Source organism: Hippocampus zosterae, chromosome 12 (assembly GCF_025434085.1).
Source record: "Hippocampus zosterae strain Florida chromosome 12, ASM2543408v3, whole genome shotgun sequence".
Taxonomy (NCBI): Eukaryota; Metazoa; Chordata; class Actinopteri; order Syngnathiformes; family Syngnathidae; genus Hippocampus; species Hippocampus zosterae.
Genome location: NC_067462.1, coordinates 12,705,618 through 12,725,265, shown reverse-complemented (window position 1 = coordinate 12,725,265; position 19,648 = coordinate 12,705,618). Strand labels below are relative to the sequence as shown.

The 19,648-nt window shown below is 39.1% G+C and overlaps 2 protein-coding genes across 4 annotated transcripts in view; both read left to right on the top strand.

Moving 5' to 3' along the window:
- The window catches only part of epha6 (eph receptor A6), a 121,786-nt gene extending 106,679 nt beyond the window's left edge, over positions 1–15,107 (top strand). Inside the window, exons 10-17 of the mRNA XM_052082088.1 lie at positions 2,659–2,784; positions 3,502–3,687; positions 7,283–7,344; positions 8,162–8,371; positions 8,625–8,774; positions 11,570–11,763; positions 12,285–12,434; positions 13,032–15,107. Of these exons, the coding sequence (XP_051938048.1) occupies positions 2,659–2,784; positions 3,502–3,687; positions 7,283–7,344; positions 8,162–8,371; positions 8,625–8,774; positions 11,570–11,763; positions 12,285–12,434; positions 13,032–13,146 (1,193 nt within the window). The 3' untranslated portion in view covers positions 13,147–15,107. The remainder of the gene's footprint in view (positions 1–2,658; positions 2,785–3,501; positions 3,688–7,282; positions 7,345–8,161; positions 8,372–8,624; positions 8,775–11,569; positions 11,764–12,284; positions 12,435–13,031) is intronic.
- Positions 15,108–16,033: 926 nt separating this feature from the next.
- On the top strand, positions 16,034–19,632 carry LOC127611566 (ADP-ribosylation factor-like protein 6). Of its 3 annotated transcripts, XM_052082210.1 has the most exons (9): positions 16,035–16,868; positions 16,980–17,030; positions 17,123–17,184; positions 17,300–17,368; positions 17,465–17,559; positions 18,282–18,411; positions 18,727–18,782; positions 18,910–18,922; positions 19,215–19,632. In XM_052082210.1, exons 1-9 carry the CDS (start codon positions 16,746–16,748, stop codon positions 19,246–19,248), a joined length of 633 nt encoding a protein of 210 aa, XP_051938170.1. In that variant the 5' UTR covers positions 16,035–16,745; the 3' UTR covers positions 19,249–19,632. The 3 variants fall into 3 exon arrangements, with proteins under 3 accessions (XP_051938172.1, XP_051938170.1, XP_051938171.1); XM_052082212.1 differs by lacking the exon at positions 16,980–17,030 and having other exon boundaries at positions 16,034–16,868; XM_052082211.1 differs by lacking the exon at positions 18,910–18,922 and having other exon boundaries at positions 16,041–16,868.
- The last annotated feature ends 16 nt before the right edge of the window (positions 19,633–19,648 follow it).

The following is a 19,648-nucleotide window of genomic DNA, read 5'->3' as shown; positions in this document are numbered from 1 at the left end:
GCGCTGCAGAAGTCCTCGCCCATGTCTGTTTTGCCAGCCACGGCAGCACAGACACCAAAAACGGATACGATTTATGAATGGAAAGTTTACTTTTAAAAAGTTGCCCGATTGCTCCACTGACAAGACCAAAGTTATCTGTTCTTCTCTCTCTCTCTGTATCATACAGGTATACGACGTATGCCACTGACACGATTGTTACTTGTTTGGAACTATTTTGTGTGGAAGGTTACAGTGTTCTGCGTCCATATAAATAGAGCGGGTGGAGCGTCTCTGTTTGTCTTACAGTGGTAGCAGCCTAGTGAAAATAAAACGTCTCCAGTGTTGTCATCGAACCAAGTGTAGTCATTCGAAATGAGGTCTACACAAAAACTGTAGAGAGACTTCCGCACAAGAAGGACCAACACAATCAACATAGCCTGAATGTGTTAGGGGGAGTGACCCCCCCGCCCCTTTCAGAATGGTTTGCCCCAGCAGCACGGGGAAGTGTGTGCGCTTTTTTGTACGGCGGGCAGTTTTGAATACAGCGGCACATAATGAACACTGGTGTCCGGTGTCTCGTTATTCTTCAACAAACATACAGAAACAGACTGCTGTGTTCAATGTAAACTTGAGAAAAACGAAATATGCAACCATGGTTTAAATCTACTATAGGCTGAGTACTAGTTTACATTAGATGTGCACTTTACTGTTCACTTTTTTTTGTGTTATATTGCTCTGTTTTGATTTTTATAAACAAAAAAATCTGTTAAAGCAGCTGTTGTGAGACAAAATATTTTCACTGTTGTTGATGGACAGTAATATTGTGTGAGAGATTATGTGTGAATAACTGCTCCAAGAAAAAAATGTTCATGTAAAATTGAAAATCGAAATTGTTATTTCAGTAAATATTTGCATTTGGCACATGATGAAAACTGATTCATGATTCCATGTTGATGAGAGCATTAAAATGGGGGAAAAATAGGACAAAAAATGTAAAAGGAAATTCAGAAACAATAAAAAATGTGTGAGTAATCACGATCAATTTTTTAGTCCATTTGAGTTAATTATGACAGTTGCATTTTTAATTAGATTAAATATTTTAATCGTTTGACAGCTCTATATATATATATATATATATATATATATATATATATATATATATATATATATAAATAATGTGAGCGTGATATATATATATATATATATAATATTTTATAATATTTTTTCCTTTGGTGTAGCAGACCACAAAAATCATCGAATGAAGACTCGTGTTTTGATTTTAGTCAGTCGTTCAGTTCTTTGGTTAGTGACTAAGTCTGTTAATTAATCCTGCCGTACTCTGTCTGACACAGCTGAACCCAAATGAATTGTCAAACATGCATGCTGCAGCCACACATATTTTAAAGAGTGGCCGACGAGTCGCAACTATGATTATTATTATAAAAAAAAAATTTAATAGCAGGTGAACGGCATCGCATTGTCATTGATGTGAAGGCCAGAGAAAAATGTTATATTGTATCGCATGAGCCTTGAACAACAAAATGATTTTTTCCGTGTACCCAACAAGATCAGTCTGTTTCCGTCACGTGAATGGATCAAAATATCCTTTCAAATATCCACATTCTCTCCTTTTATTTTTCGCCCGTTTCCTCTCTTTGTATGATCATAATGCAGCTCTAGCATTCAGGGCAATCTTCTTCTTCTCCTTATTTTACGGTGTTTGAGTGAAAAATAATAGAGTAACATGTCAAGCCTCAAATTGTTGTTTCCCGAATTTTTATATATTTGCACTCCTCTGCACATATGAGTGGCTACCTGTAATCAGTTGGCAATGTGTCCAAGGCAGTTATTTTGTACAGTGTGGCTCAGCGTGCGGCAAGCCAAGTTAGGCAAGTGGTGTATCGTGACCCACCAGGTTCTAGCAGATGCTGCTGTGGTGGGGTCGGAAAAATAAAAATAAAAAAGCATACTGCCTGACAGGTTGCATTATCGCCACCCACAAGTCTGGAGATGAACAGAATGTGTGACATATATCTCATATTAAATGCTGCCTAAGGTTTATTTAATGAAGTGGCCAGTGAAGGTACCACCGCGAACCTTATGTGTCTATTATCCGGACTCGAAATGGAGTGTAGAGGAGAGGAGAACAAAGTCCTCGGGGTTTTGCGGTTGTTGCTTCATGCATCAGTGACAACTGATAGTTATTGGGGGGTTTTTTTGTTTGTTTTTTTTTTTTTTTTGTGATGCTTTATCGATCACCTGCCGTGAAGCACGGCTTGTCTCTGGCTTCCCTCCTGCAGGCAGTCAGGCTGTACTAAAGATTTGGTGACTTGCTCAAGGACACTTGTGCAGAATGGATGCTTGCATTAAGCAAGGATTAAACAGAGTTATTGAAGTTCAATAAGACAGGCAAGATGTTTCTAGATTTTATCAGATGATAATTTGACAAGGAACATCTCTCTGCTTTCCAGAGATTTTTAATGCAATGAACGGTATATCTTTTTTTCACAATGGTGTAATTTCTGTTTTTAATTAAAGGAGCTCAAGAGTTTAATTACATTTCTCTAAATGATCGTCTCTGCTGAATTAATTTCACCTTTCAATTACATCACCATATAAAGAGCATGAAAAAAATCAGTCCACCACTTCATACTACTTTTTGTCATTCAACCTCTGCAGTTCCTTTCCCTGGGATTAAGACCTATGTGGACCCCGACACTTATGAAGACCCAGCGCAGGCCATCCATGAGTTTACCAAGGAGATCGATCCATCTCGGATCCGAATTGAGAGGGTGATTGGAGCCGGTATGCATACACTTCACACTTTTGTCACTGCTTAATGTAAGCCGCCTTCTTGGTTCACATTTGCTTTATGGGTGATCATCTGTTGTTGTTCATAACACACATACCGGTACTTAAGAATCCCCTGCTGCCAATGTACACCCTATGGAGAAACCATTTTAGCATTCCAAATGGTAATTGTTTTGTGTTTTTTTGTGATTGTAAAGTGTCCTTGGGTGTCTTGAAAGGCGCTTATAAATAAAATGTATTATTATTATTATTACGTACAGTAGTTACGTACAGGCCCATGTAGAAGTTACATTGACGAGGAAAAAGATTTACAGAGAATGATGAAGTGTCATTCTGAGGGGGTAGAGAGACAGAATTTGAACTGGTCTAAGTCAATCAGGTGTAAATTGCAACACTGCCCCCAGGTGGAACTAAAAGGTACCTGGTGGTTAAGTGAGTTGACTCCCCCAGTACAATCTTTATTGAGATAAGGCACACATTTGACTTTTGAAAATCCCATGGTACAACACTACAAATTGAAAGGTAAATTCGGTGCATTCTGCCATTTAAATAAAGAGATATTTATGATATTGTTGTGCCTATCAGTACATGTCACTGGCATAGTCGATAGATAAACGATTTTATCGCTGTAAAAATGAATAATAATTTTGAGAACATCTCAGTTGAATTCGATAACACTTGCTTGAGATGTTTGTGTGTTTTCCACTCCAGGTGAGTTTGGAGAGGTGTGCAGTGGCCGACTGAGAACACCCGGTAAGAAGGAGATAGCTGTGGCAATAAAGACACTGAAAGGTGGCTATGTGGAGCGTCAGAGGCGGGACTTCCTGCGCGAGGCTTCCATCATGGGGCAGTTCGATCACCCCAACATCATCAGGCTGGAGGGTGTCGTCACAAAAAGTACGAAAGCCAACCACACTTGCAGATCACAGTCACACTTTTTTTTATGTACCGTAGTTATAAGCACAGTGCACAGCCTTGAAAGTGGACTCGACACCTAAGTCAGAATACAAAGAGCCAAATTTCATCTTTTGTGTTTCAGTTCTATTCAAAGTAGCACCATATTCCCGTCAATTGTAAAGGCACAATCAATCGCAGAATTTCCCAGAATATTTCAACGCAAAATCTACGGTCCACAGATACTCAACTCCGATAAAGGCTGTTTGCTCTGGTCATTTGATAATTTTTATTCTCATTTCTTAAATCTATGCACCTTATTCAACAAGTTTTTTTTTTCCTGATTTATACACAACCGTTAAATCATCTGTATGCTGTTTTGTTTTGGTTGTGAAGTTTATATATGTGTGTTGTCTACTACTGTTGCAATAATATAATGTGAGCATTATACATAGATTATCCTCTGGTGTGTGTGTGAGTGTGTAGCGCCAAATGTCATTTTTACGGAGGGGTACATTTTATGATTGCAAAGTGTGTTTGTGCGTGTGTGTATATGAATGGAGCAGTGACTTGCTAAGGACCGCTCTTTTATGGGGCTCACCCAGCGCAACATCTGGTTGTTTTTACACAGGCTGTATAAACTGAGATAACTTTCTGAATGTAAATATGTTCATTGAAGACTTGCAGCCCCTCACTAAGACCAAAAAAAAGATGACACGAGTTTATGCCACAATACTGAGAGTCTTGATCTTGCTAAACATTTGATTGTAAAACGGTGGTTATCTAAAGCTATTCTCATATACCTCAGTGACGTTTTGTAGGAAAGACCTTGGTTTAGTAACAAACAAATTACATTGCACAGTATATACCCGGAATACTTTTGCACCTTTTATTATGTGGTGTGTTTATTCCAAATTCGAAATGTTAGGGCAAGATTAAAAACGCTCATGGGGCTTGATTTACCAAGATCCCACATAGCAGGAGCTCAATCACATTTTCATCACTGTAACAGATTGCTCGCACACGTGGTAGCAGGTGTAAAAGTGGGTTGTATTTACAAAGTAAGAGGGTTTTGCACTTTAAGGTTGCTCTGATGGTTTTCTCGGAGGAACAAAAGCGCCACAAGCGCAAAATGAAGTTTGAAGTGATGGAATTGAAAGTGTTAGTAAAAGAGGCAAGCAAACATTGTGCGGTTACAGAAAATAAATTGATTGCTCTGATCACTTTGGGGATGCCAATGACTGAAGAAAAGCCTTGCTTTATTTGATGTACCGTAACTTGTCCTGAATGCGTGTGAATTGGATGCACAGGTCCACTATGTGCCCATTTTGCATAACATTATGGTTAATGTTACATAACTTGGGATGGTACACCTGCAAAACTCCACTGCGAGAGGCCAGCCTCAGTTGTCGCAAATGTGCGGAAATGCAAAGTTGAAAGGAGTTTTGTCAAAAGTGCTCTGACATGACTCCTTCTTGTGACTGCTGGAGGTTTGGGCACTGCAGGAAGTAGTTAGGAAGCAGACTAATTGTTCAAAACCTACTTTCATTTTTTCCCCCCTATGATTATTTTTTTCAAATGTGAAATTTATGTCACCAGATTCAAAGTGCCTTTGGAGAGGGTATATCAATAGTTTAGGATAAGCGGCTCCGATAATCAACGGATTGTTGTCTGACATGATAACTGGGGGAGGAGGCCGTTAAAAATGTATATTCCACTCTGTATTATACACATAGTGCAGTCCAATCAGGCACAATTTGTGCTTGACAGTATGATTCATCTGTCCTGTCATCAAAATTTCCCTTTTTCTGTCTGTCTGTCTCACTTCCTCCCTCCATCTGTCAGTCCCTCCATCTGTTGTTGTTCTTTGGAGACTAATTATGGTGAGTATTGTGCTGTGACTGGCAGCCATAACTACACTGAAATAACAGGTGACACACTAGACTGGAAAGCAGGTGCATTTGTTTTTTGCTGGGCTTTTTTTTTTTTTTTTTGCTCATGAACTGTACTACAGAACATCAATGGTACAGATCCTCCTAATTAGTCCTGCTCAGCCAAACAAAAGAACAAAAACCAAATCAAAATGAAAGTTAATGTTTTGGTTTGTTCAAAATAAGTTGACCTTGATTGGATCGCATGCTTCTCACACGCCATAGTGGCAGTGCACATCGTAGAGTCGCTGCCAGGAATTTGTGGCCCTTGGTGGCTTTGTCTCTCGTGAGTTGAGGGAGACAAAGTTGAGCTTTTATCAGCCGCTATGGTCATGTTAAAAATGAGAGATTTGCCGCCATCTTGTGGCATCTAATAACCTTTTTAGGAGAGGTCAGTGGCAGATTTGTGACAGGTCTTGGTATCGATCCCTGTCAAATGGCTATTCGCTATTGAATAGAAAGACCAATAATTGACACTCGTTATTTTTTTATTTATTTTTTTCTTCTCTAAGTGTCACAACACAGTTTAATGACACAAGACAGAACTTTCGGTGCCATCTTGTTGTGACGTTTCAGAGCACACAAAAAAGAAAAAAATGTGTTTTTAGCAAATAATGGAAGATAGGTTCCCAATAACATGCTAATACGTCAATATGCGAGTAGCAAATTTGTTTGTTTTTTTTTACTCACTGTCATTATTTTTTTCTTTCTCTTTTTTTTAGCTCTGCCTTTATTTTATGTTATCTAAATAAGACTCCATATTTTATGCTCATGGTTCACCACTTCCTCTATGTATTGTCATTTGACTTGATTTGACTCATATTTAGTTGTGAGGACTTGTCACCTCACTTCACCCGATGCTGTTCCCATGCTCTCGTGGTGCTCCTTCTCACGGGTGCTATTGTTCAGTTTAGTTCTGTGTTTCACTCGTCGGATCGCTGTTCTTTTGGTCTATGTTTTCTCCAAATAAGTCCCTTTTTGTGCATTTGGACTCTTTCACTTGTCTGCTTCTAAGGCCACCCGCCTTCACAATGCTGTTTTGGTGACATGATGCTCTGCACTTTCACTGTTCTTTTAATTGTCAGAAATAAACGCAGTGAGGTCAAACAAAGGAGGTGTTGTTCGACTTCTTGTTGATGCATTCAGTGTCGGAATACACCTTATGTCATTACATATTGTGCTCTTGCATCATTACATAGAAAACATGTTGCCTGTCAGTATCCTCCACCCATCTTCTTCACGCAGACAGATTTTGTTTTTTTTCCCCACATTCGCCAGTGAGGAAACACTGGAATAATGCATTATGTATGCTTTTATTTCACCATAGTAAGATGTTTTTTTGATGGGGCTCGCTTTTACTGTCAAGCAACTCCTGCCTCCTAGTTGTCAGAGCTCTAGCTCCAAAGGGATCTTTGAAGGAACATATGCGGGAAATGTTGTCACATTTCAAGTCTAACGTTTAAATCAATCACAAACCAATTTAATGTGCTGAGGGGAAGGGATATCTTTTGCTGAAATAACTGACTTATTGCATCAGCCGTTTTAAGAATTTACCGTTTGTTCGCTATTCCTTCTTGTCTTTGTGAGAATTGGTGGACTCAAGACATTTTGGGATCTTTGCAGAAAAATTCACGATGAAGGGTGTTTTTGTGCTTGTGCTTTTGCAGGCAGGCCAGTGATGATTGTGGTGGAGTATATGGAAAATGGATCACTGGACTCATTTTTGAGGGTAAGTGTTTTCTTTTGAGAGAATGACATGTGCGCTCCTGATGTCACAATAGCCTTTTGTCGTAAATTCAAAATGAATGAATTATTGAAAGAGGTATTGCTTTCAACAATTAGTGGGTTGGTTTTTTTTTTTATGTTTGTTAATTAAAATGATGTAAGAAGTGTAGTAAAGTGTACTTAGTATAGAGCGGTGATGGAGACAGTATGCTAAGCAATAAATAATTGGTAATGTACTTTGTACTAAATGTTGATACAAACGCAAGTAAAAATCTATTAATTGTTTGTTCAGTTTTTAAATTGTTCCCCGTGCTTCAAAATGTCCCTTTTTTCATTTTAAGTCAATATTGTCATTCTTCCTGTCGCAATGTGAAAGAACCAGGCCAAATTCATGTGCTTGCTATAAATGCGTTTTGTTTTTCTTTGAGTAGATTCTCAGTCATCTGGTCATGGTAATGCACAAAGGCTGAATTGAAGCAAATGGAATCTTCTCATTTATTATATTTGTTATTTTGTTTCTTTTTTTTTCCAGAAAATGATCAAAAATGACATTGTGCCATACAGGCGAATGTTAGATTTCCATTCTGCCAGATGTCTGTTGTATGCCATTCCTGTATATCTTTGTAATAGGCCAAGGCAGCAATATGGCAAATAATGTCTTTTACTCTGTGTGCAATTATTTTGAGTGTTTCTTCTGCCTTTATTTTTGCCCTCAATCTTATCCACCATCCAGTTCCTGTCCTTGCTATACCGTCCATCCCGCCCTCCACTCCCCAATTTACTGTCTGTTCATTCTGTGTGTTCCCTCCTCTCCCTGTCAGCAACACGATGGTCACTTCACTGTCATTCAGCTGGTGGGCATGCTACGTGGCATCGCCTCAGGAATGATGTATCTGTCAGACATGGGCTACGTTCATCGAGACCTAGCAGCTCGAAACATCTTAGTCAACAGCAACCTGGTGTGTAAAGTGTCAGATTTCGGTCTGTCCCGAATCCTGGAGGATGATCCCGAGGCTGCGTACACAACGACGGTACACCAAAACTCTATGAAAGTATTCATTGTGAAATGGAATTAATTATACAATTTTTATACAAAATGTGGTTCATTTTGTGCACCGTGCGGATAGCTTATCAAGTTGTTCCTGATGTTCCCCAAAAATATATATTTTGTTGTCGTTATGAAACCTCACTTACAGACGCATTATAAAAAGGTTGTTTTCACATTCTGTCTGCACTAGTGAATTCATTTGTGTGTGCATTCATTCATATTTTTTGTGTAAGCAGGGTGGAAAGATCCCAATCCGATGGACAGCTCCAGAAGCCATTTCATACCGAAAATTCTCCTCAGCCAGTGATGCATGGAGTTATGGCATTGTCATGTGGGAAGTGATGTCCTATGGGGAGCGGCCATATTGGGAGATGTCTAATCAGGACGTGAGTGCTGTTTGTGTTGTGAAATCAATTTTCCTTTTAGTTTGTAAAAGAACCACAGAATTATTGTAGGAAAGGTCGAATACAATTCATTCTGGGACCATAGTCAAAGTTCAGTTTTTCTCATTTCTACTTAAATAATGGAAAATAAATTTTGTTCCAGGGTCACACTTTTGAGATCATGAGGTCAGCATGGTGGCCTGGTAGTTTGCACTTTTGCCTCATGGTTTTAGCGAATTTACCCATTGTGGGACTAATAAAAGGTGGCTTGTAAAACATTAGCCATTGAAATATATTACCGGGATACAATCGGAGAGGTCGGTCCCCCTCTGAACTTGGCCCAATTGATCAATGAAGAAATATTCATAGCAGAGCCTCCGAGTGGTTGACCCAGCTCTTGGCCAGCTCAGTCGTTGCAAATGAATGATGTCCATAACAATCGGAGCAGAATCCATACAGTGACATCCAATTTGGGTCATTACCTAGCCCCCCTCTCCAGATCAAGGAGGAGGGGGAAGGACAAACAGAGGAAACGGCAGCACAAACAGGCAACATATATTTCAACAAAATGCAAGTGTATATTAAGTGTAAAGTGTCTTATCCCATGTTATTTATATTTGCCTATTGGTCCCTTTTTGTCAATTTTCGGCCATACAACAGCTTCATGTGTCAAACTCAACGCCTAGGGTAAGACAAGTCAAAAGTGTGTCACTTTGTAATAATTTTTTTAAAGCCACACTGACATTCTGATTTCTCTTCAATTTTAACCATGTCATTGTCATTTAATTTCATCATGCCTATTTTTAACATAAAATTGACAATGTTGTACACCAAAATGATTGCCCTCGATAACTTTAGATTTCAAATTAACTCTTTCATTCTTTTTAAAATTAGGCCTCGCCTACCAAGGGGAAGTACTTGTACGTCTAAGTTTTTTTTTTTCGCGTCATGCAATCTGTGAATGAGAATAAGCGACCAGCAGGTGGCAGTGGTGCCTCACGTGCTTGAAATGCATGCTTTTACAAAAAGCTCTTTTTCCCCGTTTTTTGCCCAGGAATCGCCATTTTAATGAAACTTAGCCATTTTGTAATGCCGTTAGCTGAAGAATGGAAAAATATAGAAACAAAAAATTATGTTTAAATAAAAGAGTCCAAACCGGATTCTGGTAGGATCCATGTTTATATAGCTTTAGAACCAAATATTCTGTGGGCCTTGCAAAATCAGTCAAAATCCAGCAAAACGCTGGGATTGAGGGGGTTGCTCCAGTGAAAATGGCTGGGATTGACTGAGTTAAATGTGCCGTGAAAAACATGGTATGTACAATTCTGTACATTTAATAACATGATGTTGTGAATCTATATAACACACTTCGCAGTAACAAACAACCATACAAATGGTGTGGTCAACAATAAAAATTAGTTTCTGCTTAATTGTCCATAGGTGTGAACGTGAGTGGGAATTGTTATTTGCCTACATAGTATGTGCCCAGCAATTGGCTTGAGATCAGTATAGGGTGTACTCAGCCTCTCACCCCGCATCAGCTCGGTTAGTCTCCATTTCACCTGTGAGCCTAATGAGAGCAAATGGTATAGAAAATGGATGGCTGGAAGTTAAAAACATGCTGACACTTCACTTAACGGTAGGTGAAGATTTTGTGTGACCTCAGAGCCCAATTTTGTCCAAATTTTCGATTAGTTCTGTCTCATTAAATATTGTAGGCACAGCTAGAGGAAGGTGGGAGGCAAAAATGGAATATGAGATATTCACCAAGCGTTGCTCGTGAACCGTCAGCTGAAGAGAAAGTGTAAAGGTCAAAGATTTATCAGACTTTGATCCAGTTGAGGGGAAATTTAGAGTTGTGCCTGAGTGACCCGCCGATCCGGGAGCTGTGGTGAGGGATTGGAAGGGCCTTGGAAGCATATCCATCACTAACTCAGATGAATGTGAAAGCTGCACACATAATCCCTTTAGTCTCTCTCTCACACACATACACGCATAGAGATGCACTTGCAGTATACACATATATGTGTACACACACTTTACCGGCCATGGGGTTCAGGGAGGATTTGTGTTGTTTGACAATTGCTTCAAAGTGCAGCCGGCAGTTTTGCAGCATCAACTTGTCCATCTCCTCCGGGGTCAAGCGCGAACTGAAGCTCCTCTTGTACACTGCAAATGTAGTATGAACGTCCATTGCGTAGGCACATATATATGTTCGTACTCTAAGCTTGGATTTGCTGTTGTTGAGGTTTTTGTTATTGTTTTTTGTTTTAGTTTTTTTACAAGAACTGCATGGATCTTTTCGCCAAATTCGTTTGTGCTTTCTTGAATATACAGTGGACGGTTTGGGGGGGTCCACTCATAGTTCAACCAATGGAGAATCAGACAGGCACAGAAACCAGGGAGTTCTTTGGAATTAGCATTTGTCGCTTTAATTATATCTTCATCCCTGTACATCTTGCTCACGCCGTGCGAAGAAGCTTTTTAGAATTAACATGATGCTCAATAAATGGTGTTCTAAAAAATACAAATGGCTCACACAGCTCCAACAAAATAAATATATTTGCAACATATAAACACCTGGTTAGGTGCTTGCTTTGAAGAGGTTGAACGGGTAATACCGTCATTTGCGGTTGAATTTCAGTGTTTAATTCTTTACGTTCTATTTAATTATGTTATTACAATGTTATTATTATGGTTTTATTTAGTTTTTATATTTTTTAAGGCCTAATGTTATTGAAGGCTATATTCCTTATATGATACAAATGCTGTATAAGATTGAACTCTTCTCTGTCCAGGTAATTCTGTCTATCGAGGAGGGCTACCGGCTTCCGGCACCAATGGGCTGCCCTGTGGCCCTCCACCAACTGATGCTGCACTGCTGGCAGACAGAAAGAAGTCATCGGCCCAGATTTGCAGATGTCGTCTCCTTCTTGGATAAACTCATCCGCAATCCCGGCAGTTTATTGCCACTGGTCGAGGACATTCAGAGGTAGGCACTTACAGGTAAAATGTCTTGAAAGTCGAGCAGTACCTTTCTAAATCTTTGCCTGTGTACCCCTGACAACTGACTTAAAGCTTGTGGGCATTTGTTTACATTTGGCACTGGAAAAGGGACAAACCTTGGTGTCCAATAATTACCTTGATACATTAGTAGAGATTTTATCTTGAGGAATAGCAATCCACACCCACTATTTGTGGATGGACATGATGATCATATGATTTTTAAAATTCTAACAGTAAGGTTTCTATAGTAGTTTTGTTTTTTGTTTTTTGGAATGTGGGTGGAAAACCGGAGCACCCGGAAAAAAACCGACGCAGGCCTGGGGAGAACATGCAAACTCCACACAGGGAGGCCAGAGCTGGAATCGAACCCGGTACCTCTGCACTGTGAAGCCGACGTGCTAACCACTGGGCTACCGGGCTGCTCTTTGAAATTTATTATGTTGCGAATTCAAGATGCTCATAAAAGGCTGCCAGTGTCTGATTATACTGTGTTTTTGATTTCGTCAGCCTACCGGAGTCTCCTGTGGAGGAAATGGACTACCCACTGTTTATCTCTATTGGCGACTGGCTGGACTCCATCAAAATGAGTCAGTACAAAAGTAACTTCATGGCAGCGGGCTACAACACATTGGATTCTGTAGCAAGGATGAGTATCGGGTGAGTAGCCAACCCGAAATGACGTGATACATCACAAACCTAATGGGAAATTGTTAGCAGTAATAACCAGTGTTACCATAGATACCTTGAAAAAGTAACTTGCTTTATGGATTACCCGACTTGAAAAGTAACATAGATATGATCTGATTTCTTAATTTTAAAACTAACTGCAATAGATTACACATTATTAATTATATTGAACTGACGCCGCTAACGACGATTAACATAAAATTCACATTCAGTTTAGCTTATACTTTATTGGAGGTACATTTTTAACATTGACGTTTCAGCATTCAATTTGTTTTTTAATTAAACATGAAATAAATACAAGCCTTTTGACTTAATATCAGTAATATTATATATCTTTCCAGACTTCAATTAAAAGCCAACTAGAGATGATGAACCTCCCCGTTGGGCAGAAATGTTGCTCATATCACGTCACGCCTCTGAACTCCCTCGGCTCTGCTTTTATTTGCGAGGCTTATTCCCAGTTGTTCGCAATTCACGGCTCATTTATCATTTCCAATCATATCATCTGCTTTTGTAATGCAGCTCACCATTTTTGTGCCCACGCATGCGTGTCCCCTCTCCACCCAGGGATGTAAGGCGTATCGGGGTGGATCTGATTGGCCATCAACGGAGGATTATCAGCAGCATACAGACCCTCCACCTCCAGCTACTGCACGAACAGGAGAAAGGCTTCCACGTATGAGGTCGCCCTTTCACGTGACTTGGAATGGACACATTGGTGCAGCAGATGGCCGTGAAGTCTAGACTGTGCAAGAGACACTTTACAGCCTGTGCCTGAGACTAATTCCCATGGACAGTCTGTAGGAAGGACGTCATTGGACTGGACAGACTGCCTCCCAGGCTAGCAGTTACGAGCAGACACTTTTTCTACTACACACCCCTTACCCAGTATAGCTGGTCTGACCAGACTATTTTTAGACCGCCCAAAAGACTTTACGGTCTGGCCCAGGCCTTCACTTATAGGGGAATGTAATGCCTTGTTACAGCTGCGGTATTTTTTTGTGTGGAGGTACATTATCGTAGACATGTAGATTTATGGACATAATCTACATAATTTTTGGCGTTTCTTTTTTTCTTGGAAAAAAATATATACCGTCACCACTTTTCATTTTGTAATATGATCATTGATCATGTGTGCATTACTTGACTCTCTGTCTTTGGAGTCTGGACCATTAATACTTGAAGAAAGTGGTGAGAAGCAAGTCGAGGAGATTTCTTGAACGTTAAAGTGTATAGGCAAGTAATCGATAATTATTAACATGACCGCATATCTTTATACAGTATGTGCAGATCTATATGTAAAAGGCCTAGTCAATCTGAATCTTATTTCAAATCGTTTATTTATTTATGTCAGATCAGCAATAATCATGCAGTCACCTCAGTGTCTCAGATGAATTGTGCAATGGGAGACAACAAACATGGAGCCTACAAACCATCCTTGTTTTTGTTTTTTCTATGACACATTTGGAGCTCGCTAAACAGGATTGTTTGCCTCCATGAAGAAAAAAAAAAAGAGCAACTTCAAAAAAAATTTAATTGTGGATTTTAAGTGTTGCCCGGCAGAAAACTGTCACTGCTGTCTTAACATACAGTATGAATGTTCAGATAACTTATCAATAAGTATATTATATCCTTTTAACATATATTTATATAAATAACCTAGACCTTTATGGTTCTTCAGGATTATGACAAATACTATGGGTATTATTCATTTGCACAGGTGATTAATGGCAGTCGGGTCAGAACGAACTGTGTATTCAGAGCAAGGCCACATCGTGTGTTTTACGGTCATTCTGATAGGCAGGCCACTGTGTGCTTACCTTGTGATCATGTAAAGGTTGTGGAATTTGTGGCAGTATAGGAATCAAGTGTACATAAAAGTAGTCTGAAATGAAAACCTTTGGATCTGCAGTAGTTGATGTCATGTTGTCAGATGCTTGCCATTAAAATTATTTATCTTCATTGGGGAAAACAATGTTAAACAGACGGTGATATAAATATGGAAAAACAAATATGAGTAGGCTTTCTTGGTGGAATCACGGGGAGTCGGCAAGGCTGGCAGCTTTTCCAAGTCATGACGCAGTTATCGGAGAGAGCACGAACATAAACAGCAGCATCTTAATTGATCTTGTCCGACAAGCAACATTAACATGCACACACATCTATGCCTTACAGTCTGTTCACACTTAAGTAAACACATTTCAGTGGAATCTAAGGACCTACGGTATCCCTTAAATCCAGTTATAGACCATATACATCGGAGTGAAAAAAATAAACTGGCAGCAGAGAGCTGCTCCATTCAGTCTTCGTATGCCGCCAGCCATCAGGAATCAGAAAGTTTTGCACACGCACACACACGCACACACACACACACACACACAGAGTTTCAACTGTACATTACATCCACTTTCACTGGCACAAAACCATCTACAGTCAATGGGAAATATCAGATGCTGTTTGTTGAGCATGTTCTACTGCTGAGCAATGTTAGAACGTTCTTTTGTACAAAGTACAAGTATACTAATGATTACAATTCTTGTATTTTATTTTTTTATAATTTCCAAAGAGATGTTGTAGATCTTGCACACCGAAAGAGGCAGTTAACTGCAGATATTTATTTGAAAAATAAATCCGTAAAGCTCAGCAGGTTGGCTGATTTGTTTTGCTTTTTTTTTTTGAATAGTGAATGAAAAGAGGTGGAACAGCAGTTTGTATTGATGCAAATCACTTTTGTGTACATAGTATAAAATTAAACCTGTAAGATGCCGTTATTTTTAAATGTTCTGTGTAAAGGTCTTGCTTTGCTAGCTGGTGTTGTATAAATTATTATTTTTGCCACATTTTGACATATTAAGCCATTACAGTGGGACAGATGGAGTAAATAGGAGTTTTGCAAAAATAGTCAACTGTTTTCGACAAAATTTATATAGTGGTAGCAGATGGAACAAGTGTTTTAGATGAGGATAATAATCACGTAACATAACAGTTTAGTGGGCCTGGATGATGAAAATACAGAACTGTATTTTCCTTTGGCCAAATTTGGACCGCATGCCACTTAATATCGTTTATACCAACCACATGTAGTACAAAAACAAGCATCCAATTTTGGCCTGTTTAGTCGCCGTGGCAACAATGGAACGATCCATTCCCCAGAAGCTTCATGGCAACCTGATTAACAAAGAGTTGGTCAAAGACAAATCAATTATTTCATAAGCGATCATCAAGGTTGTCCTAGTAAACGAAATCTAACTATATAACTGAACTAAAGTGGAAAAAACATTTTAAAATGAAAATGACCTAAAACTAAAAACAATTACGATTATAAAACTATCATTGTAGTAAAAATGTACTTCGTTTTCATCTTCAGCAATAACAACAAGCTTTTGGGGTTCATTTTAAATGTACAATATTTACTTTGATCTTACTGTTTGGCCATACAGATGATGGAAGATGGTCGGGTGCAGATTATCTTAATGTATTACAAAATAATTCATTATCTTTTTTTTAATCTTGTACTCCATATATTTAAAAAAAAACTAAAACCAATACTAAAAATTAAAAAATGAAACAAAACTCCTCTATAATCTAATTAAAACAAACTGAAGTTAAACAGCAAAGGTGAAAAAGAAATAAACTTGTATAACCCTGGTCAGCATTAGCTTACTTAGATGTTCAGTATACCGAGTAGTACTCAAGCTTCATTAAAACATTGCTCAAGCAATAATGGCCAAAAACCTTTTCATATGGTGTCACAAATCTATTGTTCAGTACCATCCGTGAAATTGTATTTATTGAACTGATAAAATGAATAAGCAAGAGCCGGTCAGTCAAGAGGTGGAGCTGTTGCCCCACTAATCATCTCGAGAGGTGATCTGTTGAAAAGTTCAATTCCTTCATTCTAAACTCAAACGTTGAACACCGGTTTTGAGTAAGAGCAAAGCAGGCCGAAGGATCAGCTACAGCAGCTGCTGTTGTTGTGACTGTTGTCAAGCACACCATCACATTACACTAATGAATCAAATTCATCCGGAAAAAAAGGACGACACAGGTCCAAGCTACCAAGACCGGGTGGTTTGCAGATCTTAATTCCTCCTAATAGGATTAGCTGGGGATAGGGGAAGATGGGATGCAGAGGCAACATCTCAGCATGTTGTAGTATTCACTCCAAAATACAGGGTACACACTTGTTTGCCCTGGGTTGTGACTTTTTTTCCCCCCCAAGTAATCAAAAAATTAATGGGGTGATAGTATATTTCAAAAGTGTAGCATCAATTTAATTTAATGGGGCTGCTGGATAAACTGTCAGGGTGGCTGGGCCTGAAGAAGAAGGAAGTAAATGTTTTATGTTTGGGACTGGACAACAGCGGCAAAACTACCATCATCAACCAGTTGAAACCAGCTAATGTAAGTAATTGGACTCACTAACCGATCTGAGCCTTTTAGAACCGACGGCGGTGGCAAATAATTCGCTCTAGTACGTTGCTTTGCGGTCATTGAGTGATTGCTTGTTTTCAGCATTCGAATTGCTTAGGCCCATTCTCAGAGGAGTGGAAACATGTTAGTCAGGTAAAGCCCATCCGATTTGCAATACAATATTTTCCACGTTGACACACTTGTCATTACTTGTCTGTTTTGTGTGTGTGTGCGATTGGGTGTAGACACCAGGACAAGAAGTCGTCCCAACCATTGGCTTCAACATTGAAAAGTTCAAGAGTTCAAGGTAGAGTCTTGCATTTTGAATGTATAAGAATTCCTGTTTCAACCAATTAATATCCCCATTTCCAGATTATTCTGATGTGGCTGTGCTCTCTTTTGCTCTTTCTCTGCATAAGCAGCCTTTCCTTCACAGTATTCGACATGTCTGGCCAAAGAAGATACAGAAACCTATGGGAGCACTACTACAAGTATGCACACACACACACACTCACCCACACAACAATTGCTCATTTCTTCCAATCAGTTCAACTCCTCAATGATATGTGTCCTCATTTCCTCCGCAGAGAAAGCCATGCCATCATTTTTGTCATCGACAGCAGTGACAAATTGAGAATGGTCGTTGCCAAAGAGGAGCTTGATACTCTTCTCAACCATAAAGGTATGCTACTAAATCCCTGCAATGCTCTCTTGTTTGTTTCAGTGGTAGTACTAATACATAGTACGTTAAGTAGAGTCCTGGTTAGTTAACATCTCACATCAAGTACCACCCCAACAAATACTTGGCTCTGCTGTCAACCACATGTGTGCCCTGCGATTGGCGGGCAGCCGGTTCACGGTGTATTCGGCCTACTGCCTGAAGACAGCTGGGATAGGCTCCAGCATGTCCACGACCCTCGTGAGGATAAAGCGGTTCAGATAATGGATGGATGTCTAAATAATTCCATACAAATGTGTTGTTCAGCGCAGTTCAATACAACTGAACTGCACTGAACAAATGTCCTGGATTAAAAAAATAAATACAAGTTGACACACACCTGATTCCTAACACCTTGTCCTTGCTAAAGGCACTCAACAAATAACTGTATCATACGTTATGGAAAATTTAAGAAAGGGAAACTCTAGGACTTACAACTTAAACATAGTGAGGCAGTTTTCAACTTCCCGTCTGAGGGAGTGACATCGCGTTTGCAATTGTTTCAAGTTCGCAGTGTGTTGTATGACTCGTGTGGTGTCAATACAATAACCATATAAACAGCAAGATTTGACTGGTTGCACATTAACAATGTTATCTGGCTTCCAGAACACTTTGTCAATATTAAAAAAAAAAAAAAACTCCATCTTCACTGAGGATTTTACTTTGTCCTCTGTGTTGCCACACAGATATTTGCAATAAAAAGCTGCCCGTGTTGTTCTTTGCAAACAAGATGGATCTCCATGACGCCATGTCGTCGGTTAAGGTCTCCCAGATGTTGTGTTTGGAGACTATCAAAGACAAACCTTGGCACATCTGGTAATACTTCCCATTTAACTCTACTTCTGCTTTTCTTTTTTTTTTTAAAGGAAATGAAATACCCTTGAAATGAAATAGGTGAACTGAGCAATCTGGTAATATATCAATTGGCAGTGACAGCTGCATAGACTTGAACCTGACTGACCCTTTTATACAGGTGTGTCTCTTTTATACGTATTTGCCAGCTTGTTTACTCATTAGACAGATGGAAGGCAGAGGGATGAAGCGCTAGGCAGGTTGAAATGTTCCAAGTTGTGAAAGTTAACGTGCGCTGTGAGGCGATTAAATCCTCAACCTGCTCTTTTCTTCCCTCAGTGCTAGCAATGCTGTCGAGGGAGAAGGCCTGAAGGAGGGGGTGGACTGGCTCCAAGGTAATGCACGTGAATTTATAATGTTATACTACTGTCATTGCGTTGTGAAATAGATGGGAATCCTGCTTTATTTTATTGAATAATGCCACCTGCTTCCTGACAACCATTTATTTTTTCATACCCATAGAACAAATTGCACAGTAAGTCCATTATCACAGTTCTGTGTGTTGATGTCCAAGTGGTCGTTGTAGCAGTTTTGTGTGTGAATGTGTGTGTGTAAATTAAAGACATCGGTAATGTCTGAGGATCTTCACAAAAAATATATAAACATGGGATGATTTCCAGGCCACTCCCTCACCTTCCATGTCATTCAGTGGCATACATTTGAAAAGTTGCTTGTTAGAAAATCCTATTGTGTCTGTTCATTTAAATTTGGCTGAGAAGCTTGAACGAACTTAGAATGTTTGTTTGTTTGTTTTCTTCTTCAACTAGGTCATGTCAAAACAATGGCGAAGTGAATGAGTGAAATGCCAATGGAAACGTTGGACACTCAACCTTTAATCAGGAATGATATCAATCCGTCTTTATGTTGTACGACAAAAATTTTTCAAAGCATGCTGAGGCAATTTTCCGCTAATATAATTTGTACGAAACAATTTTGTTCCCTTTAAGGCTAACATGAAACTTTTTTTTTAAATGTCAAACATTAACACATTATAGTGTTATCATATGGATGAAATTAAGTCACCAAAGGACTTAAATACAGTTTGAATGACATATTGACCAAAACAATATCAGTACCATCTTAGTCTTTGTAAACATGTTTTTTCATACATTTTCATACTTATTTTTTTCTGTACACATATTGTTTATCATGGATGAAAATAAAAGCCTGGCTACGTATTTTAAAGATTGCACAAACTCTT

Coding starts and splice junctions, on each gene's coding strand:
- LOC127611566 (XM_052082210.1), top strand. CDS start 16,746: ATGGGGCTGCTGGATAAACTGTCAGGGTGGCTGGGCCTGAAGAAGAAG. Junction 16,869..16,979: donor ACCAGTTGAAACCAGCTAAT/GTAAGTAATTGG, acceptor GCTTGTTTTCAG/CATTCGAATTGCTTAGGCCC. Junction 17,185..17,299: donor GAAAAGTTCAAGAGTTCAAG/GTAGAGTCTTGC, acceptor CTGCATAAGCAG/CCTTTCCTTCACAGTATTCG.